At 34.4% G+C, this 26,780-nt stretch overlaps 1 protein-coding gene across 3 annotated transcripts in view; it reads right to left on the bottom strand.

Moving 5' to 3' along the window:
• Window positions 1-26,780, bottom strand: part of Piezo (piezo type mechanosensitive ion channel component) — a 1,325,935-nt gene that overhangs the window by 1,143,051 nt on the left and 156,104 nt on the right. For all 3 annotated transcript variants that reach the window (XM_090398322.1, XM_090398324.1, XM_090398323.1), the window contains exon 4: window positions 19,954-20,085. In XM_090398322.1, coding sequence (XP_090254448.1) covers window positions 19,954-20,085 — 132 coding nt within the window. The remainder of the gene's footprint in view (window positions 1-19,953; window positions 20,086-26,780) is intronic.

Raw genomic sequence — 26,780 nt, 5'->3', positions numbered from 1 at the left:
TATTGGAAATACTCAGTTAATGTAGTCCTACTGTTTGAGTAATTATTCTTCATGCCTACTTCAGAAAATTGAAAGAAAGATGAATTAAGGAAACCGGAAGACATATTCAAGTATATTGGTTAAGTGAGAGCTTTAGTTATTGTATTTAAGGAATTTTACAGATAGACTGAATGAGTGAGTAAAAAATTAAATTAAGGAAGATATATTGAACTGTGATAAAATGGATGCTGCAAAGGAAATTTCCCTATGGCCAAATGAGACTACAGAACTTTTTAGCTGAATGCTATGTTCAATTTTGTTTTATAAAGCATTTCTTGTTATCACAGTACTGAATTTAACTGTGAAAGTCAGAGTATGAGAGAATACTATTAAGCTAATTTATGCAATTCTTAAAATAGATATTTAATTATTTTTTATATGTATTATCTGTTGTATATAAGTTTACAGTAAATATTTTAATTTTTTTTTTTATCATTGGGCTTCATTCTTTAGAATACATGTTGATCCTGAAGTCAATGTGCCACTATGGATACGAATCTGAAATATTCTAACCAACAAAAAAATAAAAATAAAATTAAAAATATTGTGCCTCACTTATCTTACTCCATGACTGTCTTTAATAAAAAATTTTAATACATCTTTTTTTTTTTTAATATAACATGGAACTTTTTAAGCCACTTCAGTCCTCCAATAAGTAAGGCATTAGTCTCACATGCATTCATCTTCCACCTAAAGACAATCACAAATATTCATGCCCACTCTAACATCTGGGATAAGGAAATGGTTCTGCCATGGTATAAAGCAATGGTCAGACCACACTTGGACTACTGTGCTCAGATATGGTCACCTGGTTTTCAATGTGATGTGAAATTATTGGAGGGAGTCCAGAGACGAATGATTAAGACGATATCAGGACTCTGGAATGTTGGCTATGGAGAGAGAGAGAGAGAGAGAGAGGTTGAAGAGATGTGCATTGCAGAGTGTGGTGGATAGGAGGAAAAGAGGTGATATGATAGAGATGTTTAAGTTGGTAAGATGATTTCACTGGATTAATCCAGGGGATTAAAAACAGAGTAGAAGGTGAAAGGGAGAACAGAGGCATCCCTGGAAGTTGTGTAAGAGTGTGGTGAAGAGGGGTGTGAGAAATAGATTTTTTACATAGAGAATTGTCAGCAAATGGAATGCATTACCAGAATATGTTGTTAATGCAAGGAGTTTAAGGATTTTAAGATTCAGTATGATAAATATGTTCTCAGTCAAATAAACCTCACACAATGAGTCTGCCAACTCCATGAAGGATGCAATAATAATAATAAATTTTGATATAGGTGGGGAATAACATAATTGGAGCAAATCAAGCTCATTAAAATCTAACATACCAAAAGGTGTAAAAGGACAAACCAATATTAATGAAACATATGAGACTAGCAAACATAAGAGCCAGAGAGAGAACAGGTGAGAATAGAAATACTTGCATTACTGCCAATAAATTACTAATAATTTACATTTGTAATATTATATGTGCACATCCTATAAAATGCTGGAGTGAAGTGAATAATATGCGATTCTATAAACTTTAGACATGCATGTCTAGAGTTTATAAAGGAAATATTTAAAAAAAATAAATAAAAAATTATGAGGAGAGGAAAAGATATATATATATATATATATATATATATATATATATATATATATATATATATATATATATATATGACTTTTAGTCTGTTTGCTTACTTGGGAAATGGAGTAAAACCAGGTTTAAAATTGCTTGGTATCTTTAACATATTTATACCCAAGGTAAAAATACTTTCTACATATATATATATATATATATAAATCTTTTCCAGTTATATATAAAACTTCAAAATCGTACAAACAACTTATTAAAAACAACCACTGAATTATCCCGAAACGTTCGCTTATCCCTACGCTCTCTCCATCCATTAATTCCCCGCATATATGATGTTCCTAAAATCCATAAAGAAAACACCCCACTCTGCCCCATTGTAGAAGGTATCAATTCTCCGATGTACAACCTTTCAATATATCTTGCCAAATACCTAAAAGGTTTTTCAGGCAAGTCACCATCCTTTATCAAGAACACCACAGATTTTGTTGCATACATCAAGGATATAACAGTTAATTCAAGCTAGCCATGAAGATGAAATCATGGCTAGCTTGGAACATAACTTCTCTGTTCACTAATGTCCCAACAGATGAAGTTCTAACATTACACAAGGACAAGTTATCCAAAAAATGTTAGCCTTGCTTACACACTGCATCAAGTCCGGTTACTTCAGATTTCAAGATACTATATACAAACAAAATCATGGACTGGCTATGGGTAATCCTTTATCCCTTGTACTCACAAATAATTACTTAGAGGATTCTGAAACCAAGGCTATCTCTTCCTTTATTTTAACACCTAAAGTTTGGAAATGCTATGTAGATGATGTCTTCATTATTTGGAGCCACGGACATGACTCCCTTTTCCTCGAACATCTCAATAGCCAACATCATAGTAATAAGTTTACTGCTGAGCTTGAAACGGATAATTCCCTGCCTTTTCTTGATGTCAAATTGACCTGCTCTTCTGGTAAACTCAAAATATCGATATATAGAAAGCCCACACATACTAACAGATATCTGCATAGTCAGTCCCATCACTTCCCACCTCATAAGCTTGAAATAATTTCCACCTTGGGACATAGATCCCATTCTCTTCTGGATGACCCAAATGAACTTCTTACAGAAATAAACCATCTCAATACTTCTTTCAAAGTTAATGGATATTCCAAGAGAATCATTGAAAGATTCCTTCTTAATCCTCCTAGACATCATTCAGAAGAAACAAATAGATTCAAAGGCAATATATCTATTCCTTACATAAGTACAGTTTCACATAAATTAGCAAAAGTTCTAAGAAAATACAATATCAGAACCTTGTTCACTCCACTTCCAAAGATCCGTTTCTTAATAAGTCACCCAAAACCTTGTCATCATCATCATCTCAAATACCCTGGTGTATATAAAATATTGTGTGATGGTGATATTCCTTATTTTGGGCAGACAGACAAATCTGTTGAATTGCGTATGGAAGAACACATGAGGGACATTACTTACAAGAAACAATGAGCCAGTGCATTATCGAGTCACATCCTTTTCTCGGCTAATCCTAATGATGAAACCCAAAGTCACAAAGTCTGCTGGGAAAAATCTACTAACATCTTCCATTACAATAATGAACTAGAGAGAAAAATCGTGGAATCTAGGGAAATCATCTTCAATCCTGTTCATCTAAATAATAACTTGAGCTATAACCTCCCAGATAGTCATTCAGCTGAAATCATGTACTGAAGTTCACGAGCTGCTACAGCACGTACTTTCCCAACAATACAACAAACGAAAGAACAGCTTTAAATATAACCACAACAATTTAACGTCAATTATGATGAGACACTCTATGATGTTCATAGTTTATTTAAGCTTCAGTATTTTAGTGTTTTTTCTTTTTTCTTACTTTTATAATGTCACCTAATGAAGGCTGTTACAAGCCGAAACTAGTTGTGTTTTTATATTAAAACCTTTTTACTTAAATCTCGGTTCTAGTCATTCAATTCTTTTTAAAAAATATGTATGTTAACCGAGTTAATGATCACTCTTTCATATATATATATATATATATATATAGAATTTTTTTAATGTGATTTCCACCCGCAAAACGTTATTAGTAAACCTATAATACATTTGTACAATGGGTGGGCTAAGGATTTATCGAAAACGCACTAATTGGGGCACATTAACTTGTTCCACAGGTTCTGTACTAAAGAAAATTTAAAGAGATATGAAAATCCTTCAATAAAACAACCAAATCTAAACAAGAATAATGACCACAAAATTTGTAAGATTTGGTAAACATGATCTGATTCTGACATTTTTTTTTTAAATGGTTTCCAACCACGACTGGTTCATTTGTAAATTTCATAGTACGTTTGTACTGTGGGTAGACTAAGGATTATTTTTTTCTATTTTTATTGATTTTTTTTTATTTATTAGTTTTTTTATTTAGTTTTTACATAGTCCGGAAATCTTGAACAAACATGAAACTTTTTCAAGCTACTTCAGACATCCAATAATCTCAGTGATGCACATGCTCAAATTTCTTCAAGTATCAAACTGCTGTAATACTGATCTCAGGATCAAAAACTAGAATAACGAAAAATAAATCAGCTATCGGCCACTTGAATTTTGACAGGTTTACAACACTAATGAGAGATCAACAAGAAACCCAAGAGTACTCCCCTCTACAAACCAGGATTCTGTACAAATCCCATTTCCACCTCAAAACAGGACATTAGACTAAACACAATTAACAAGACTTCAGATATAAACAGGACTCTAAGCTTGAAATTATGTTAATATAAAGTGGCATTTCACATAACTGATTATAAAAATTAATAACAGAATGTCAAAAAAGGAATTTCTGAACTGGACTGATGTAACAAATTTATAACCTCTCCATACACACACAAATCATAAAAGGCAGGTTAATTGTTATTAGACATAATGCAGCTTATAAGAGTAGTGTTAACAGCTTTTAACATTGAGGGAGGTGAGTATGTCTATAACATGTATATATTCCTGAAATGACCCTAAAATAAATATTGTAGATTGTACAGAAAATATAATTTTATTAATAAAAATGTCATCATCAAATTCCTGCCATGTACCCTCAAGGAGTGTATAGGATATGATAGTACTACATGAAAAATTTACATCCTTACTAACTTCCTATCTACAATTTTCCTCCAAATCAGTCTGTTACTTGTCAAGACTCCAACATTATCAGATCTTATATTTCTATCGTCTAAGGCACTTTGTACCATATCAATCCACCTATATCTTGGTCTTCCTCTGGGTCGTTTTCCTGCAAACCTGACAGAGAACACTTGTTTTGCTAATCTTTCCTCTCCAATTCTGTTTAAGTGACCATACTACCTGAGATTAGCTCTGCTAATGCATTCCTGGATGCTGACAATGTCAAGTTCTTCCTTAATATCCTTGTTTTTAATATGATATTGCCATTGATGTCATCCGTTCATGCTCCTAATCTTTCTCAGGACTCTTATATCTGCGGTCTCTAGTCTTTGGTCAAGTGTTTTACTTCTGACCCAGCTCTCAGATCCACAAGTTAAAACTGGTTTGAACACTGTCTTGTATACAGCTAATTTAGTATTCCGACTAATTTCTCTCTTATTCCATTGAATTTATTCAATTGACTTCCCACCATACCGGTTTTGTTGATTCTGTTGCCAATTTCCATATTTAATTTACCATCTTCACTAAAAATCATGCCTAAGTAGCTGAAATGTTTTACCACACGTTCTTTGTTCACAATGCAGTTGGTATTTTCAATGTTTCTGCCTATTTTCATTGTATTTGTCTTTTTATTGCTGACCTTCATACCATATCTCTTACAAGAGTTATTCAATTTAGTCAGGGAATCTTGCAGACTTGTAGTGGGTTTATTTAGAAGTATAACATCGTCCGCATAAAGCAAAGAGCTGACATTAACATCTCCAATTTTGATATCATGTTTAATACCACTTTCTTTCATAATGTCATCCATATAGATAATGAATAACAGAGGGGATAATGTACATCCTTGTCTCACAGCAGATTTAACATTAAACCATCTTCCTGTACCTCCTTCAATTCTAACTGCTGACTTACAATTCAAATAAAGACTAAGTATTGCTTGATGTAATGCCAAATTGACACCACATAATTGTAGCATTTTGAATAGCTTCTCTCTCTTGGCACCCTGTCATATGCCTTTTCCAGATCGACAAAACTTAAATATAGATCTTTCTTATATTCCTATGATTTCTCAACTATTTGTCGTAAAGTGACGATCTAATCCTGACAGCCTCTATTTGGCCTGAATCCAGCTTGCTCTTCACCAAGCTTTTCTTCCACAATTCTTCTCAACCGTTTCTCAAGTATACTGGCATAAATCTTCCCAGGAGCATTTAGTAGGGAAATACCTCTAATTCTCACAGTTTTCTTTCCCTTTTTATATATGGGTACCATGAGAGCTATACTATACTACAATCATCGGAATTTATCCCTGGGTCCAGGCCTTCTGAACTATACAGTGCCGCCACTGTAAGACTTTTATACCCCATACTTCAGCATTTCTGGCTGAATATCACCTACTCCTGCTGCCTTTGTACATTTCAAGCCTTTGATGGCTTATTAAAAATATTTATCTCAAAATATTTTTATGTTTCTCTAATCATGAAAGGCAAATCAATAGTACAAAAGGTACATAAAGGGAGCTATGTTTTTTTTTTCTATTTTTATTAATTTTATATATTTTTACCACATATTTTTAACCATTAACCACTCTATTAACGTATCTGATCTCCAGCCAAAAGGCTGTGGGAATCGAATCCCACCGTGGGCATGGATGTCTGTGAAAATGCTAGTAGTGGTGGTGGGTGGTAGATGGCATTGATGTAACTGCAGTTTGTTGTAGTTTTTGGAGACAGAGTTGTAGAGCAGGTGCCCTCCCTCGTTGAGTCTTTGGACTCCCTGGAGGTGTCATGTAATAATAATTTTCTCATCAGGGAATCACAACAAGCAGTGAAAAGTCAGCTACTAGAATAGACTCAAGCTCAACATCTAGAAGAAGAACAAACCCAACATCAGTAGAACTGAAGATAGGAACCATCAATATCAATATGAAGAGTATTAACTGAAAGGATATCAAGCTTGCAGAAGAACTGGAAAATTACCATGTGGACATAATTGGCATCACTGCAACAAAGAACACAAAAACAAGGGAGATCTTACTAAATAATAAGTAGAGGATGTTATAATCAGGCAATAATGATCAAGGACAAGGAGGAGTAGCGACAGCATTCAACACCAAACACGAGGATAAATTTTTTGATTGGAAGACATTTTCAAGTAGACTTATGTGGGCAAACTCCAAAATGGGGAAAAGGACAATGGTACTTATTTGTGTCTATGGTCCTACAGAAACGTTTCTTAAGAAAAAAGTGAAGAAATTTTCTGAGTCACTACAGCAGGCAGCTGACAAAGAAAATGGACAAAGTGGTATTTTTTGGAGATTCAAACAGCAGAGTAGGAAGTGAATCCCACTAGGAATATAAAAATGTTTTGTGAAAATTTGGAGAAAAGGGCAAGGCTAATAATAATAATGGTAAATATCTACTGGATTTTTTTGCCCAAGATATGGACTAGTAATTACTAACACCATGATACAGCATAAATATGTGCACAAGTTCACATGGAGGAAAGACAAGAAATAAGAAAAGCCTCACTATGTTATTATTGATAGTGATATCTTCATGCAGGTTCAAGATACAGGAGTGAACAGAGGATTTAAAATTGGAAATGACCATCACTTAGTTTTAATTAGATAAAAATTAGTATTACATTGGAAAAAAAAAAAAACAGTATGTAAAAGGGTTTTAAAAAGAATTAAAGTTGAGCATCTTTTAGAGTGCCAAAAATTTTCCCCTCAGTTACATTATACTATAAATTAAAGATGCCAGGAAATTATATTCTTGGTTTAATCCTTTATCCAAGTGTAAGCAAACAAGGTTTGTGCATGAAGTAACTTCATGGGCAACTCGTATATAGGGACTAATGACTTTACATCACTTGCCTTAGTGATCCCTCCCATGATGAATAGCATTATACATGTCGTAAGGATATATGCTTTGCATTATGTCGTAAGGATATATGCTTTGCATTATGGGATACTAAGACAAGTGATGTGAAGTCTATATACGAGCTGTGCTGTCAAAAAGTTACTTAATGAGCTAACTTTGTTTGCTTACACTTGGATAAAGGATTAAAACACTAATATAATTTCTTGGCATCTTTAATTTACAGCTTTTAGAGATAAATTGTAGACTCAACTATACTAACATTATTAAAGAAAAAATTAAACAAATTGAAAATGAGAAAACCTAACCTTGGAGTCTCGGTGCCAAACTCCGAAGTAAACAGATTGATTCAGTTAGGGAGGCATGTAGCGAAGGATAGAAAAATAAGAATGCAATGGCAGACATAAGAAGTTAAAGAAGCAGCTGTGGAAAAGAAAAAACATAACGAAAGTTCCTAGCAAATAAGTCTACAAATGCCTAAAAAAATATAGAGAAATACATAAAAGAGCTAAGCTATATATAAGAGTAACTAAACAAAATAATGAGAAGACTCTGTTTAGAAGACTTTGTTCAGGAAGGTGGCAAACTGTTCTGGAGGCTATTGAAAGAGCTAAAAAAATGATGAAAGAGTACCATAAAAGGAATCAGCAAATGAGAAAGGTGAAACGAAAACTGAAGATAAGGATAGCCGAGATGTCTGGAATAATTTTTGAAATGTCTAGAAGAATTATTTTGATGACATAAATAAAGCAAGAATTGATAGAATCATAGTAGAAAATTTTCAAGAGAAATGCAAAGAGGAGTACATATCAATCCTTAGGGTAGAAAAAGCCATCAAAAACTTCAAATGTGGAAAAAGCAGCTGGAGAATAAGTGAAACATGGTTGAATGAAAATGATATCGTAACAGGAATAGAAATAGAAGGGGATACAGTATTTTTTGCGAGGATAGAAAGGGCAAGAAGGGAGGAGGGGTGCTGCTGATGATAGCAGGCGAATTAAGTCTGCATAAGGAAGACATGAAAGGGGGAAATAGTGGCAATGGTTATGAGGAAGTGTGGGGTAATTGGAGGCTGAGAGGAAGACATATTTAGTTGGATGTTGCTATAGGCCTGAGAATGCAGAAGGTGGTGATTAAGAAATATAAACAACTTGGATTAGTGAACAATGGAAGGTAATTATTATGGGTGATTTTAATTATGGCAGTATAGACTGGAATGAAGAAATAGCATTTGGGAATAGGTAAGTGAATTTCTCGAGTTCTTGAGAGATAACTATCACAGGCAGCATGTAAAGAAAGGCACATAAAGACCAAGTGTTCTAGATCTCATCATTTCAGAGGATGTAATTGTTAGAGGGATTTCACATTTTCCTCCAGTTGCTGAAAGAGATCATGAAGTAATCACCTGTGTTGCAGCTAGTCGTATGTGGACTTTAGTGGGGAAAGGATATATGTGGAATTATAAGGCTGGTGATTATGACAAGCTTAAGAGACAGCTTGGAGCTATAACAGGGAATAAATTGTTGAGCACTAACAATATTATTATTATTATTACCCCAAGACCTCATGGAGTCAAAGACTCATCTGGGAGGTCCTTTTATCACACACACAGCTCATCATACTGTGTCTTAAACACACTCAAACTCCTCGCAGACACCACACTCTCAGGCAAGGCATTCCGATCATTTACAACTCTGCATGAAAAATACCTGCCTCTCACTCCCCTACTCACACCCTCTTTATACAGTTTCCAGAGAATGACCTCTGGTTCTCTCCCAATCTCCCACTATTTTCTGTAGATATTCTCCAGCATTGATCCTATAACAACCCCTTACCAACTTGTAAGGAGTTGTTATAGGCTATGCACCAGACTCTGCAAATTACATCTTCTCAATCTTTCCTCATATTCAACATTCCAGAGGTCAGAAACTACTTTAGTCAGTCGCCTTTCGAACCTTTACCAACTTGTAAGGAGTTGTTATAGGCTATGCACCAGACTCTGCAAATTACATCTTCTCAATCTTTCCTCATATTCAACATTCCAGAGGTCAGAAACTACTTTAGTCAGTTGCCTTTCGACCCTTTACAACATCTCTTCATCCTTCAGAAAACCAGGTGACCAAATCTAGGCACAGTAGTACATGTATGGCCTAATCAAAGCCTTATACAATGAAACAAGAATCAATCTCTCTACTTCTACACATCAATGTCCTCCATATCATCCCCAGAAGCCTTTGTGTTGTCTTCACAATTTTGGCTATGTGTTCCCTAAATTTCAGATCCTTATCGACTATCACCCCAGGATCTCTTATTTCTTCCACCTCTAACAATATATTCTCACCAAGCATAAATTCTGCATCCCATCTTTGTTTTCCAAAGTTTAAAACCTTAAATTTTTGCAACATCGAACTCGCATCCCCATTTCCGTGCCCAATCACTTAATTTATTCAAGTCTTCTTCTAAGGCAACAACATCTTCACTATTCTTCATGGTTCGTCCCAATTTTGCATCATCAGCAAACAACTGAATATCTCCATACAAATCTTCACCAATATCATTAATATACAAGTTAAACAGTAATGGCCCTAAAACAGACCCATGAGGCACTCCACTAGTGACTTTCCTTTTCCTGGATATCGCCCCCCCCCCCCCATATACAACTTCTTGATACCTATCAAATAGCCAGTCTCCAATCCAATGCACCAATCTAATATCCAACCCTGTCTGCTCTAGTTTGACTGTCAACTTATCATGAGGTACTCTATCAAAAGCCTTCACAAAATCCAAATATATTACTGTGTATCGTTCTCCTCTGTCCAAGGAAGCAGTCACATTATTGTAATAAGTAAGTACATTACTAAAACATGACCTCCCTTTAGCAAATCCATGCTGTCCATCAAAGATACCATTGTTTTCAACCCAACTCTGGATCTAGTTCTCACAAGCTTCTCCAACAACTTAACCAACACCTGACACACAGATAGGCCTATAGTTTGATGCTTGAGTTCGATCACCTCCTTTATGAAGTGGCACAATCTTGCCCTCCTTCCACTCCTTAGGAACTTGACCGAGTGCAAGACTCGTATTAAAAAAAATATGTCAAGGCAGGTGTCAACTCCCTGGCACATTCCTTCAGAATATGTGGTGATATATTATCAAGTCCTGCAGTCTTATTAACATCTAGTTTGCTCAACTACCCATACACCTCTTTCTTACATACAGTCAGTCTCTCCTCCCCATCATTAACTGCTCTCAATCTCTCTAGTCACATTCACAAGATTGAAAGACCTTTATGAATGGTAAAGTATAATAAGCATTTCCACCACACATTCAGCAACAGCTCTCTTTATACCATTTTCTCAAATCAATGTCATCCTTCCATAATCATTCTTTCTTTTGCTGGCTACATATCGAAAGAACTCCTTAGGATTCGTTTTGGCTTCAATAGCTAACTGCTGTTCATACCTCTCTTTAGCTACCCTCACCAACCAAGTCACCCTCCTTGCCTGGTCTTCGTAGACCTCATGGTATTGGTTATTTCCGCTTCTATTATGCTGCTTCCACAATGAACTTTTTCTCTGTATCGCATGTTTAATCTCTTCATTCATCCATCTGACACATACCTTATTTAACCTTCTCACCTTTGGAATACATTTAGACATTGCATCTAGTAGATAGTTTTTGAAAATCCCCCAAGCTGCATTGATCTCTTTTCCAGCTAACTCCTCATTCCATGCTACACCTGCAAAATGTCTCTTGAGCTCTTCAAAATCAACCCCCCCCCCTTTTAGTTCCACATATATACCATTTTCTAACAGAGGTCCTCACACTGCTGGCAACCATCCAGGTAATCACCTCATGATTATTATGTTGGAGGAGGCTTAAGTGCTGTGAGGACATTATGTTGGAGCACTTAAGCCTCTACACAAGAATTCTAATCACCTCATGGTTACTCTCACCAATTGGTAGATGATTTGACACTTCATTTATAATTACATCCTCTGATGAGATGACCAAATCCAAGACCCTCAATTCTCGTGTGCCCTCTGTGACATACTGTCTGAGGTAGTTATCCTTCAAAATCTCAAGAAACTCATTTTCTTTACTTCCAGTTGCTACCTCATCATTCCGGTCTATATATTGCCATAATTAAAATCACCCATAATGATCACCCTTTTCTTATTTGCTTGGCTAATTTGATTATATATTTCATTATCACCACCATCCACATTACCTGGTCTATAACAACATCCAACCAAGTATTTGATTCCATGGCACTATCCCTCTTGCATTTCTAATTTGTATGGACATAACTCTTTCTCTATCATCAATAGTACTCCCCTCCCTTTTCACCCCTTCTATCTTCATGAAACACATTATACCCTTCCATCTCTATTCCTGTCAGGATGTCGTCCTCTTCCAACCATGTCTCACTTATTCCGACAATCTTTGGGTGAACAGACGCAATTAGTGCAACCATTTCATCTGCCTTGTTTCCGATACTTCTAGTATTTGTATACAAACAAACACCTGATTTCTGGATCTACAGCTAGTTCCACTGTTACCACTCACTCGATGTGATCTCTCCATGCTTGATTGGAGCCATTTCCCTTTCTGCTTATTCATTTTAGAACCCTTTTCAATTCCAACAGTTTCCTCTTGATCCCAGGTCATTCCATTCCTTTCCTGTCTACATATGTTCTCACCTCCTCTTGGAACATCTTTGTCACACTGTATATCCCTGTCCACCCTGAGTCTCTCCATTTCCCTGCTCTTCTTGCACACCCATTCTCTCATTTTCTATACTCATACCACTCACTTCCTCATTCATAACCACCTCTTCATTCTCTCCTGTCTTACTCTCCGGCTCTTCCACATCACTTCCCGCTTGATCTGATTCATTCTCTCTACTCACTTCTCTACTTTCCAGCAGCAGTCTCTCCAAGGAATTCACACCATAATCACTCAAATGCAGTCCATCACTCCCATACAGTTCACTTCATCCTTCAAACTCATTCCACATATTAGCAAACTGTACTGCCGTCTCCTCACACATTTCAGCCAGCATATCATTCATAATCCTTGCTCTCCACCTCATTTCACCACAGTCATACCTAGGCAATATGCTGACTACCCTTCCTGTCATACTATTCTCTTTTATCCTTCTAAGCAGCCTCCTGATATCCATTCTGACATGCTCTTTGTCCTCTGTCAAATCATTCGTACCTATTAAAACCATTAACTCCTTTACTTGCTCCGGCATCATATCCAATGCTCAATCACTCTACTCATTTTACCGCCTATAAATGCTGCATGGGAACTGACAAGGCCAAAAGGCTGAATAAAGCAGGTGTAAAATGGATGAATGTGGAGCTTAATTGATGAATTGGAGGTTCATAGGATACTGCAGAATATCAATGTAAATACAGCTGTGTAATTAGATGGGATATCAGATAGGATTTTGCAATAATGTGTAAGGGAACTGGCAATGCCTTTGACTAGGCTCTTTCATTTAAGTCTTAGCTCTGGTAGAGTTACAAGGGAGTTGAAAGAGGGAAAATAATTCCTTTGCATAATGGAGGTTCTAAGACTGCAGTAGCAAATTACAGATCAATCAGTATCTCAGGTGTGATGATAAAAGTATTAGAAAAATTGGTCAAAAAGAGAATTCAAGAATGGGTAAATAAAAATATGATACTTCATGAGGATTAACATGGCTTTCTGAAAGGCTGGCCATGCCTTAGTAATTTACTAACTTTTTATAATAGGGTAACAGCTGAGTTGTATAAACAAAATGGCTATGTGATGATTTTGCAAAGCCATTTGACAGAACACCACATGGTACTCTGTTATGCAAATTGGAACAAATGGGGGATGGATATGACACTGGTTAAGTGGATGGGTGCTGGATAGATATCAAAAAGTGGTATATAGAGAGGCATAATCAAGGTGAATACAGGTGGCTGGTGGTGGTGTGCTGCAAGGTTCAGCGCTGGGACCACTGATGTTTAATTTGTACATAAATGATATAGGAAATAACAAAGGAAATATTCAGTTGTTTGCTGATGATGCAAAATTAGTTAATCAAGGCAATGTGGAGAGCTTGCAGGATGATTTAAATAGTTCTCAGTTTGGACAAAAGTTAATGGGTGTCACAGTTTAATATCACAAAATGCAAAGTTATGTATTTTGGGATAAATAGATTACAAGCCATGTATCACAATAATGGTACTGTACTCCAGGAAACAGGTGAAGCTAGAGATTTAGGTTTGATGTTAAACCAACTGTTCAAGTTTACAGGACATATTGCTAACATTGCTAAGGTAGCCCATAAGATTACATGGCTAGTAAAGAACATCTTACCAAGTAGAGATAAAGAGAGGAATGACAACTTCCTTAAGTCCTTGATACACTCACATCTGGATTATTGTGCTCAAATCTGGCCCTCTGGGTTTCTTGGAGATGAGGAAGCAGTGGAGAGGTTTCCAGAGGCAAGTGACCAAGATGGTGAGTGACCTGTGGAATGTTCACTATGAGGAGAGATTAAAGGAGGTGTGTAGGTTGATAGAAGAAGAAGAAGGGATATGATAAAAACATTTAAGTTGCTTAAAGAGTATATAGGACAGATGCAGGGGGAAATGTTTCAGCACTTGGCTAGAGGGACCAGAACAAGGTTTCATCCCTAAAAATTGAATAAAGTTGAATAGATATTTTGCTTGGAGAGTTGTGAATGAGTGGAATGGGTTGCCAGAGTCGGTTATGAGTGCTTTGTTTGTTAATGTGGTCAAATTAGAGGTATGATAGATTATGTTGATAGATTGGGTTTTCCCTGATGAGTTTTCGGACTCCATTGAGGTGCCTGTATATAAACATACATATAACCCTTGTATAAAACGGTACTTATACAACACGGTTCCGATAAAAACATGGTCTACAAATTGTAGTAACCCTTTATCTTTTCATATGCTTTTCACCGAGAGACTTAAAAATCAAATTTTATCTTCGTTAAATTTGTGTCTGCCTGTATCCCATGTGTAATTATAAGTAGTGAATTTATATTAGGGGAAATACCCTTTAGCATGCATGTACCTCAATTGTTTACTGTATAAAATGTTTATTGTTGAAAATTGTCCTCGTTTCTGCCAGGAAAGTGCATTAAAAATCATAAGTGTGTTTGTTAATAATTGGTGGATTTTTATATTGAGGAGATATTCATGTATATTATCTTAATATTAATCCTACCATAGAGATGATCTCTGTTTCTAACAATTATTTTTTTTTTTTTTATTTCCGAGTGTACCTATATATTTTTATATGCACAAGGGTTCACTCCAATTGGTGCAATGATCTTAACTCTTTCTTTCAGAATCCAAATAATCACTGACTCAAGACGAAATTACAAAATAAATACATTTAATAAAACAAAAACAATATATATATACTTCAAACAAATATTACATAACTACAAATTAATTGGATCCAAGGCCTTTTTAAATTAAACTTACACTTAAGACTAAACTAAACACTTTGTTTGCACAATCACAAAATGTTCATAGCCAGTTTCTCTGTCAAGGCCCTTTTCTATAGCTATATGACTCTATTCTTCATTTTTACAGGATCCTTTTTCATCACTTATGTAACACATATTAATTCTTTCTGACTTAATTCTGTCTCTTTTCTTCAGTAGAAATAACAGTCAGATCTGGTGTCCTTAATACAGATGAAACTTCCTAATCAGAGTTTTTTCGAACATTCCTTTAGAACATAAATAGCAAATTCTTCTTTTATTCACTAAATGCTTATTGACAGTCTTACTCTTCCAATTAAAAAAAATTACAGTTCTACGATTCCCTTTTCGGAATCTACTATAAATCTTTCAATTAGTGTTTCCTCCAATATTCCATTTAAAACGCATATAGCAATATTTTCTTTTTATTCATCAATGCTTATTCCACTTTGAAACTTAATAGTTCCACGATTCCTTTTTCGGAATATACTATAAATCTTCTTCCGACTGTCACTTAAAAAACTTCAGTTCCTCTGAATCTCACTATCTGCCGGCTTGTGTTCTAAATTCCTTCCCGAACGCTCTCTTGTTTACAGCCGTTACTCAGATACCAGACGCTTTCTTGTCAGCTGTCAATCACTCATCAAACTTCTCGGCGAGCATGCGCACGCTGTAGCAAGCAAGAAACTAAGTACTGTATAATGGCTGACATGTTTGTTTCTGTTAGCGACAAGAGAATGTCTTCATAAAACACAAAACTTAATATTTCAAACCATAATGAATTTGTTTAAAGTAACACAACTATTCAAATCCGGTAAGTACATAAATTTTGAACTGCTTTACATATCACTTTTAACAAAACAATTTCCATAATGGGCACATCGCAAGTGCCGACAATGCGTGTTATGAAAACAAAACTAATAAACATACTAACATAAACAATACGTAAAAATATTCAGAATTTTAATTATTATTATTTTTACATGTTCATCTCAAGCTGAGCACTTCATTTTCTGGTGAGTTACATACAATATGTAATGCTTGCTTTTTTGTGTAAAAAATTATTTTTATAGTAATGGCCACAAACTGCAATGAAAGGGAAAAACCAACATTGAAAACAAAATTAATTTCTCTTGAAGAAAAATATTCAAAATCTTGGATCGGTTGAAAAACGGAGAAAAACCAGGAGTTTTTGCAGGGACTTTGAATTTAAATGAATCAAACAATCAAACAAAATGAATATAAAATCCAAGAAAGTGTTTATTGCTGGGTCAACACGCTTTGTACTTATTGTTGACCCAGCAATAAACACTATATTTTTCCATTAGAATAAACGATATTCTAATGGAAAAATGGAGAAATCTCTAATGATTTCAATAGAAGATTGCACCTCAAAAGAAAATTCCTATGGATGGAAATCTTATTAAACAAAAAACTCTCAAAGTTAATAAACATTTATAGTACAGACCAGGTGTTCAATGCAGATGAATTCGGGTTATATTGGAAAAAAGTGCAAAAACGCACCTATATTTCGAAAAATGAAAGATCAGCTCCTGGATTCAAAGTTTCTAAAGACAGAATTACTCTACTATTTTGTAATGTATCAGGTGATTACATGACAAAACCAGTGTTTATTAACCAATCCTCAAATCACCATGCTATGAAAGATTAAAATATGCACTATTTTATTTTGCCTAAAACATTCATGCATTATGTGCAATGAAGTTTAAATACAATTTGTAATTTTTATACTATGTATTTGTTTCAAAGTTTATATGTTTTCTTAACTTACATAAATTACCTGAATTAAATAAAAATATATTTTTTGTTGGATATGTCATTGTTGTTTATACAATTTAAAAAAAAAAAAAAAAACGATTTCGGACTACTTTTTCCATGTGATCTGAGACTCACATAACGCAATTTATATAATGCGGCATTTCTGTGGAACCTAACATCCGCAGTATACGAGGGTTACTTGTACTTAATAAACTGATAAAAAAGTTGTGGAAGGAAAGCTTGGAAAAGAACAAGCTGGAATCAGGCAAAACAGAGGTTATCAGGATAAGATTATCCTGAAGATTAAACAGAAGTCATGGGAGGACTTCAGCAAGAATATAGAAAATTAATATCAAGAAGATGGCAAACCCTAACAAACAAACACTAACTCAACATCAGCAATGATCAAGATTGGCACACCATCAACATAAGGATTATCAGTGGAGAAGAAATGGAACTAGCAGAAGAATTGGATAAATACCAGATCGACATAACAAGTGTTACCAAAACTAAGAAGAAAAAAAAAAAAACAGTGAGAGCTTTCAACAAATACAAGCAACAAATACAAGAAGTTATATTCAGGAAATAATTATCAAGGAAAAGAAGGAGTAGCTATAATATTAAACACTAAATATAAGGATAATCTGCTTGAATGGCAGGCAGCATCAAGTATACTGATGTGGGCTAATATCAGAATGGGAAACTATACAATAAGACCTATTTGTATTGGTCTCAAAGAAGGTTCTAATTAGGAAAAAGTGAAGGAATATTTCAAGGCATTAGAGAAGGAAGCTGACATAATGGAAAAAAAAGTTGTTTCTTGTTGAAGATCTAAACAACAGAGTAGGAAATGATTACCAGACATATAAGAATGTTTGGGAAAAATTTGGAGTAAAGAGCAAGGCTAATAATAATGGTAAGTATCTGCTAGATTTCTGCTCACAACATGGACAAGTTATTACTGACACTGTGTTCCAACATAAAAACGTATAAAAATTCACATGAAGAGAAGATGCAAGGAATAAGAAAAGTCTCATTGACTGTTATTGATGACAGTGATGTTTTAACACTAGTTCAGGACACAAGGTATACAGAGCATTTGAAAAAGGAAGTGATCACCATTTAATGTTGAGCAGGCTAAAATTCAACTTCATACTGAAAAGAAAGATGTGTAAGAAAGTTTTGAAATAAATCAAAGTTGAACAGCTATTATAAGTTAACTGTAACTCAAATATACAAACATCATTCAAGAAAAACTGAAAGAGTTTGAAGTATATCAAAAATTCCTGGAAAGTAAGTCAGTCATCTTGTGCCCTTAAGGAATACAAATAAAAATGTAAGAAAGCAAAGCATTGTGCAAAACTAGCTAAAAAAAGTCATGGGAAGAGTTTGGTAAGAACATTGAAAATAAATATCACGAAGGGTAAAATATTCTGGAGGCTATTGAAAATGCTCAAAAATGTGGGAAAGAGTACTGTAAAAGGAACATGAAAACTGATGATGAAGATATTGTTGATGTATAGAGTTACTACTTTGAAAGATTGGTAAATGAAACAAAGAGTTACAGCATGGTGGTAGAAAACACTCGACAGGAATGCCATCTGGAATATATATATCTGTACTTGAAGCAGAAAAAGCAATCACAAACCTGGAAGATTTGTGATTGCTTTTTCTGCAATCCCTACAAACCCTCTGACCAATTCAGAAGGATTGGTCAGAGGGTTGAATTCCAGGTGATTGGAGTAGAGAGCTCATAGTACCCATCTATAAAAAAAAAAGAAGGGAATAAAGCTGAATGTGAGAATTACAGAGGAATTTCACTACTGAGTGTTTCTGGTAAGATTTATGCAAGTAGATCTGAGAAATGGTTGAGAAGGGATTGTGGAAGGGAAGCTTGGTGAAAACCAAGCCTGTTTCTGAGGGACAAAAAACTCAAGTTTCTGTGAGGAAAAAACCATCTACCTCCATATGGGACCGGTTAACTCACCTTTAGTCAAAAGAACCAGATAAAGGTTTCTCATATCACTGACAGGAATCAAACCCAAGTCTTTCCCACTAAAGGGCTTCGTCTATATTGACTGAGCTACAGAGGCTCAGCAACAAGTGGCATCACAGGCAGTATCTTATTAAAAATAAGATACTCCCTGTGATGACATATTAGAAAAGAATTTGACATTGCCAGCATCCAGGAATATGTTAGCAGAGCTTATCTCAGGCATTATGGCCATTAAACAGAATGGGAGGGAAAAATTAGCTAAACAAGTGTTCTTTGCCAGGATGGCAGGAAAAGTCACAGAGGAAGATCAGGATTAGGTAGAGTGATACAGAAAAAAGTGCCTTCGAAGACAGAAATATAAGATCTGATAATATTGGAATGTTGACAAATAACAGGCTAATCTGGAGTAAAATTGTTGACAGGAATTAGTAATGATGCAACTGTTCATGTAGTATCATGAGTTCATAAGATCCTATGTACCTCCCCAAAAGATATATATCAGGAATTTGATGATGATGATTATCACTATAAGACAAACAGTTGAGAAATCACAGGAATAGAACAAAAATCTTTATTTAAAGTTTTGTAGATCTTCAAAAGGCATATGATAAGGTGCAAAGAGAAAGCTATTTAAAACACTAGACGGTACACATTCAGGAATCTGATGCAAGGATGGGAAAAAAAAGAAAGAAAGAAAGGAGGAGGGGGAATTAAGAAATCCAAGATCTGAGTAGATTGATGCAGTCATTAATATAAGTCCTCATAATACCGTAGACTGACAGGAAAATTGTTGACAGCAAGTGGTGTAAACTTCCTTTATGACAGTGATGGTAGAAATTAAAATTCTTAATTTCTACATATTTTGGTAAAGACAACATGCATGTTGTACATTATTACATAACATAAAAATGGCAATTCTGATATAAAATACTCCTCGAAAAATTTTACAGAAAGCTTATACTTACAGTAATCAAACTTATAACGAGGTTTGGATTCATATGTTCCATATACAAGCATTACAATTTGGAATGCTATCTGTGATAAACAAAATAAAGTGCTGAGTCCTATAATGGCTTTCAAGTACTTTCCAGCATGTCCTAAAAATGTGAAAAAGTATAATCAACAGAATATTTGATGTATAAATTAAATATATATATATATATATATATATATATATCAGTGGCGTTGTGTGTTCATTTCGATTGGGTGTGCAGTCGTGGTTTATGCAACTCGTGCTACAAAATTCACGTCAGTCTGACTGTATGATTGCATTTTTATTGATGTATGCAAGTTTTAAGCATAGCACATCAGTGCTCATCTTAATTGGTCTAATGCAATTAATTGTAGGATAACTTTGAATGCTTTAATTTATCAATTAATTGAAACCAAATCAGAGCAAAGTGTCTTAAACAATGTGTTTAAGACACTGTATATTAGAAAACAATAATGAAGGAGAATGCTATATTTGGTTGGTATATTTGAATAATTCAAAGGTGTAAAATTTGGAAGAGGAGGCTTACCTCCTTCGACTATAATACTGTTTCCCATTGTAAATATGCAAAAAAAAAAAAGTTATAAATTTATTGAAAATTATATATTAAAACTTGTCTATATTACATATAAAATAGTTGCCTACCAGGTCAGTTCACATTTCATGCAGACAAAACAGATGAAACTCAGAAAACAAAAACAGCAACTCATGACAAATGACAAGGTTCAATTGGATTGGTTGACAATAACCAATCACAGCCTCTAGGTGTTACTGTCTCAGAGCTCACCTCCTGAGCAGTTTAAAACTACTAGAACACAAAAAAATTTGACCCACTGCATCATTTGTACATCTTTTCAAAGGGCTCAAAGGTGTATGTATTTTGAACGCACACCCGGGCTATTAACACGAATGTGGTGCAATGTTTAATGTGACACGTCGAAAAGTGTCTTCTTCATGAAGCACAACATAGTAATGCTTCATGAAGAAGACACTTTTCGGCACGTTTTAACTGTTTACTTTTAGGAATCACGCCAGGTCTGGAAACAATTAGGGGAGTCTTTAACAGGAATAAATGCAAAAATATAATATCGATGATATTGCTAATCGGTGGATGAGCACTGCACACCTAGCACTCCTTGAATATTTGCCCCTGATATATATATATATATATATATATATATATATAAAACTTACTATATGAGAGAACATTGTACAAATTATTAATAGCTTTGATGAGCCTATGCACTAAAACAAAAATTATATAGAATTTATTCAATATAATTGAATTGAGATATATATATATTGGATGAAATATATTGAAAAACTCCAATATATTTCATCCAATAATTACGTGGACATCATCAGGGAGATACTGTTAACTACACTGAAAAGACAAATCACAATAATGAGTCAGTATATAATTTAAAGAGTAAATCAGACATTTCTACATCTGAATATTTTCATTATAACTAGCATATGTAATAAGAACTGTGTTGTTCAATGGAGTCTGAATTTCAAACAGATGCAAATTCCTCAAAACTTCTTCATGATTACACAGTATGTGCATTTTTTTTTTAATTGAATCAACTAATAAGAAGTGACAAAAATATTTTTAAACTTTAAAGAAAATCAAATTGCATAGAATGAAATTCTGTATCAAATTATATTAGATAATAGAAGTATGAAAGAATATCATTTTGTTTTATGTAAATCTTACTGATTGTAGACAATAGCTCAGAAATCAAAATAATATAGTGGGATAATAAATTTACAATTTACAAAATCAATTTAGAGTGAAATTACTAAAAACAAACAAACTTCATACTTTTTTAAGAACAAAAATCCAAGGAGAATGAAATGTGCATTTTGAAATAATAATTTCACAAAGAGATCAATTTGCCTAGCCTATTCCATTTAGAATCATATAAAATGATTACAAGTGGTACACACCAGTTAGAAAGACTAGAAAAACACTTGACAAATAGCAGAGAATATAATAAAGAAAAACATGTGAAGTACGAAAATAAAGAAATGTACAATAAAGCAGTCAAAAGTGTGTGTGTGTGTGTGTGTGTGTGTGTGTGTGTGTGTGTGTGTGTGTGTGTGTGTGTGTGTGTGTGTGTGTGTGTGAGAGAGAGAGAGAGAGAGAGAGAGAGAGAGAGAGAGAGAGAGATTCTATTGTGACCAAAGCTATAATATGTAGGCAAGATGAGCAAATAAACTAAATTTCTTTTAATATTAATTTCAATTCATATTAACTATTTAATGATATTTAAATACAACTCCATAAGAGGGAAAAAAATAAGATTATTTATTAAGCATGTGATAGATATTCCACTGGAGTTCAGACCAGAATTCATCAAAGCAGAAAAAAAGATTTGCTATAGAACACATATTAGCAAATAATATGTATTCAAATAATTGTAGAAACAAATCAAATACTGCAGATGGGGGGGGGGTCTAAAATGACAATCTCTCCTATATTTGTGATAAGTAGATACAGCCATATTTGTTGAGATTGCGATGTGGTTTAATACTCTAAATTTTATGAGAAAATCACGATGCTCCTAAAATGTTAACTGCAGGGAAGAAAAAGCCCAGTTCTTTTTGGTGAAGGAGCAGATTCATTTAATGATTAGGTTAAATAGTCAAATTTAATAGAAGTTTTATTGAAAGATGAAACAAACATACCTGAGTAAAAGTCTTCAAGGTAAAAATGGTAAAAATTTGACAAGATTAATTAACAATGAGCACAAAAAAATACTATTATTATCATTTATATGGTTGTACTCATCAACATCATAATGCATTTTGATGTTGATGAGTCTCATTATCCAGTCTCATTATCCATCCAATATCCTATTTTTGAGGTCTACCCTGCCTTTTCTTTCCAATTGGCTTATACGAGGACGGTCTGAAAAGTTCTCAGCCTCGACCACAGATGGCAACACTATCAACAAGATTTTTTTTTTCTAAGTTGGTACGTCTGTCATAAGCATCCATGTAAAATTGCAAGTCATTCTATTAACGCGAATGTGAGTAGTTTGTTTTATACAGCTGTCTGAAGAAGTGTTGTCTGCTTCCCTTCAAATGGATAAAATTGAGTATCGTGCAGTTATAAAATTCTTTTAAAAGAAGGTTGAACGGCAAAAGAAATTCATATGAAGTTCATAAAAGTTTATGGGCACTCTTCTTCATTTTCGACAATTAAGAGATGGGCTGCCGAGTTTAAACGTGGCCATTCCAGCCTTCAAGATGATCCACGTGAAGGATGTACAAAAAGTGAAACACCACCAGAAATCATTGATCAAGTGCACGATATGGTATTGGATAACCGGTGAGTCAAAGTGCGTGAAATTGCTAAGACTATAGGCTTAGCAATTTCTGATGCATTTCTGAACAGGGCTTGGAGCATTTTAACAAGAATAAAACTGATTTTGTGCATCAATTTATTACAATGGATGAGACTTGGATTCACCATTACACAGCAGAATCCAAATAGAAGTCAAAACAGTGGGCAGAAGCCTGTTGTTCAGCGCAAAAGAAGACAAAGTCTGTTCCATCAGCAGAAAAAGGTCATGGCATCAGTGTATTGGGATATTAAAGGCATTTTCTTTACTATTTTGAAAAGGGTAAAACAATAACTGAGAAATGTTATTCTGATCTTTTAATATGAAAAAAAGTCATGAGAAAAGAGCAGTTTGCAAAAGAAAAAACATCATATCATCAAGCACCAGGCCACAAAAGTGTTTTGGCAATGGGAAAATTAAGGGATCTGAGCTATGAATTGTTGGACCATTCATCCTATTCACCAGATTTGGCACCCTCTGACTTCTATCTCTTCCCAAAACTAAAACTTTTCCTTGCGGGTCAGGATTTTTCTTCGAATCAAGAGGTGATTGCAGCTGGGGATATTTTGCAGATCTTACTGAGAATCACTACAAGGACAGCATAATGGCGCTGAAGCACTGCTGGAATAAATTATTCATCTTAAGGGAAATTAGGTTGAAAAATAAAAACAATTTTGAAATTATAAATTCATTTTTTCATTGTGAGGCTGAGAACTTTTCAGACCACCCTCATAATGTTTATTTTATTAAAACTGTTATATGTTTAGAAACATATTTTAGAATTTAGAAAACTAACTGATTAAACAAAGATATTCAAGATATCTGGAGTAATTACTTTAAAAGACTGCTAAACAAATACATTAACAGCATGGTTGTAGAAAGCATTCAAGAGTAATGCAATGAGGTATATACAGGGTGTTCGGGATAAATTTGACATATTTATAATTAATTATATTTTTCCGTAAGTTACATGTATTAACACACACTTCTCTTCATTTAAAAGTTTGGACCCTTCTTCATTCATATACAAGATGTCAGAAAGGATGGATAGCTGGAACCCACCTGAATCATGGAAGAGAATAACTTGTATCATGATGATTCGTGCCCGCCATCAAAATAAGGATATTACGACTGCTGCCCAATGCTCCCTGAATACAGTAAAAACAATCAGGCATGAACTAGAGACTTGCAATGGTGACTACGAGGATGTAGCAAGAAGAAAGATCCCTAGCAGACGATCTGATTGCGTTCGTACAGCAGAATTCCTCGCAAATCTGCAGGAACAGGTGTTGAAGAACCCTGGCATTGGAATTCGGGCTTTGTTCGTGGAGTTGCTAACTGTAGTCAAGCCCTGGATAACAAGGGTAGCCAATGGTAGGCCGTATGTATGGCAGCAGGATTCGGCCCCTTGCCACACCTCTGGGAAAAGTCAAAAATGGTTGTCTGAAAATTTCTACGACTTCACCAGTCCAAATGTTTGGCCTCCAAACTCCCCAGACCTTAACCCCATGGATTATTTTGTATGGGGCGCAGTTGAAAAAGACACCAATCGCACTTCCAGTAATACAAAAGCCCAGTTAACAGATAAAATTAAAACAGTTTTTGCGGCCCTTCCCAGGGAGACTGTAGCATCAGCTTGTTCGAGGTTCCGAAGCAGAATTGAAGCTGTGATCGATGCTAATGGTGGTTATTTTGAGTAAATCTTGTTGATAGTATTGTAATTAACTCTGCCTGTAATGTTTTTTTGTCAATTCATTAAATTTAATAGATACAAAGAAGAGTTTCTTTTTCCTTACGAAACTGTCAAATTTATCCCGAACACCCTGTATATCTGTTACAGTTAAAGTAATAAATCTGGTTGTTATTAATAATTACCGATTAAAATGAATAATTTACGAGAATTAATCACTTTAACCGGTTAAAGTGAATAATTCCTAGAAGAGTCTGGTAAATGTAATAAAAACATGTTTATAGGTTTTATATATAGGTTTTCATTCTCAATAGAAATTATAACAGCTTAGGTTAGGTTAGTTTATAATGAAAAAAGTAAGGAAAGTACAACTTACTGAACTAACCTAACCTTATCAGTTGGAAATCATTATAAACTAACCTAACCTTTATTGGTTAGGTTAGTTTAAGTTAGTTTATGATTTCATTGAGTGCGAAAGAAGTACTGTCCTTACTTTTTTCATTATAAACTAACCTAACCTAAGCTGTTATAATTTCTATTGAGGATGAAAACCTATATATAAAACCTATAAGCATGTTTTTATTACATTTACCAGACTCCTCTAAGAATTATTCACTTTAACCGGTTAAAGTGATTAATTCTTGTAAATTATTCACTTTAACCGGTAATTATTAATAATAACCGGATTTATTACTTTAACCGTAACATATTATTATTACGGGAGACTCCAAGGAGTCCTTAGACTCATCAAGGGAAGCCCTAAACATCATGTCCATCACAACTATTCAACATTCATCAACAGTATCTATCATACTTTGCCTTGAACTCATTCACTGTCATAGCACCCACAACAGACTCTAGCAGCTTATTCCACTCATTCACCACTCTAAAAGTAAAAAAAACCCAGTTCACACTCTTGCCTAGCTTCCATGGATGTCCCCTAGTGTCCCTTAGTAATTATATATCCTTCCATGGATATATAATTACTTGAGGTATAAAAACCCAACAAAAACCTGAAATGTAGAAAGGCAGCTGAAATAGATGATAACTGAACAGAAATATGTTGAAAAATAAAAACAATTTTGAAATTATAAATCCATTCTTTCATTGTTAGTCCGAGAACTTTTCAGACCACCCTCATACTTCAGTATTTGTTTAGGATATCGGGTGTTGGCCATTTGGTTTACATGTTCTATCCATTTTTGTTTATAATTGTTTAGTTTTTCTTCTATTGATTTTGTTTTTAGTTCTTTTAAAATGTCTTTGTTCTTTTGTTTGGTCTAATAATGCGTATTTTGCATTATTAGACCAAATAATGTTTTTGTTCATCTTGTTTGTTTATTGCCCAAATTTTACTGCCATATAATAATGTAGGCACTGCTAAAGTATTATATATTTTCAAGCGTGTTTCTTTTTGTACTATATTTTGGATTGAGTGTTCTAATTAAAATTCCTATAATCAATTCCTATAAAAATTCTGAAGTTTTTAATTTTGTCTTTTTCTCCTTCATATGATATTTTACATCTAAGATAACTGAAAGTATTTATCTGTTCTATTATTTTATTATTATTATTATTACGTTACACCTCCATGGAGTCCAAAGACTTATCGAGGGAGGGCTTACTCTACAACTCTCTGTCTCCACCACACAATCCACCAACTACAACGAACTGGAACTACACCAATGCCATCTGCTACCCACTACCACCACTAGTATTTTCACAGACAATCACAAACATCCATGCCCACGGCAGGATTCG

Source organism: Typopeltis vanoorti, chromosome 9, assembly GCF_054136105.1.
Source record: "Typopeltis vanoorti isolate ZY-2024b chromosome 9, IOZ_Tvanoo_1.0, whole genome shotgun sequence".
NCBI lineage: Eukaryota > Metazoa > Arthropoda > Arachnida > Uropygi > Thelyphonidae > Typopeltis > Typopeltis vanoorti.
This window is presented reverse-complemented; position numbering and strand designations above follow the sequence as displayed.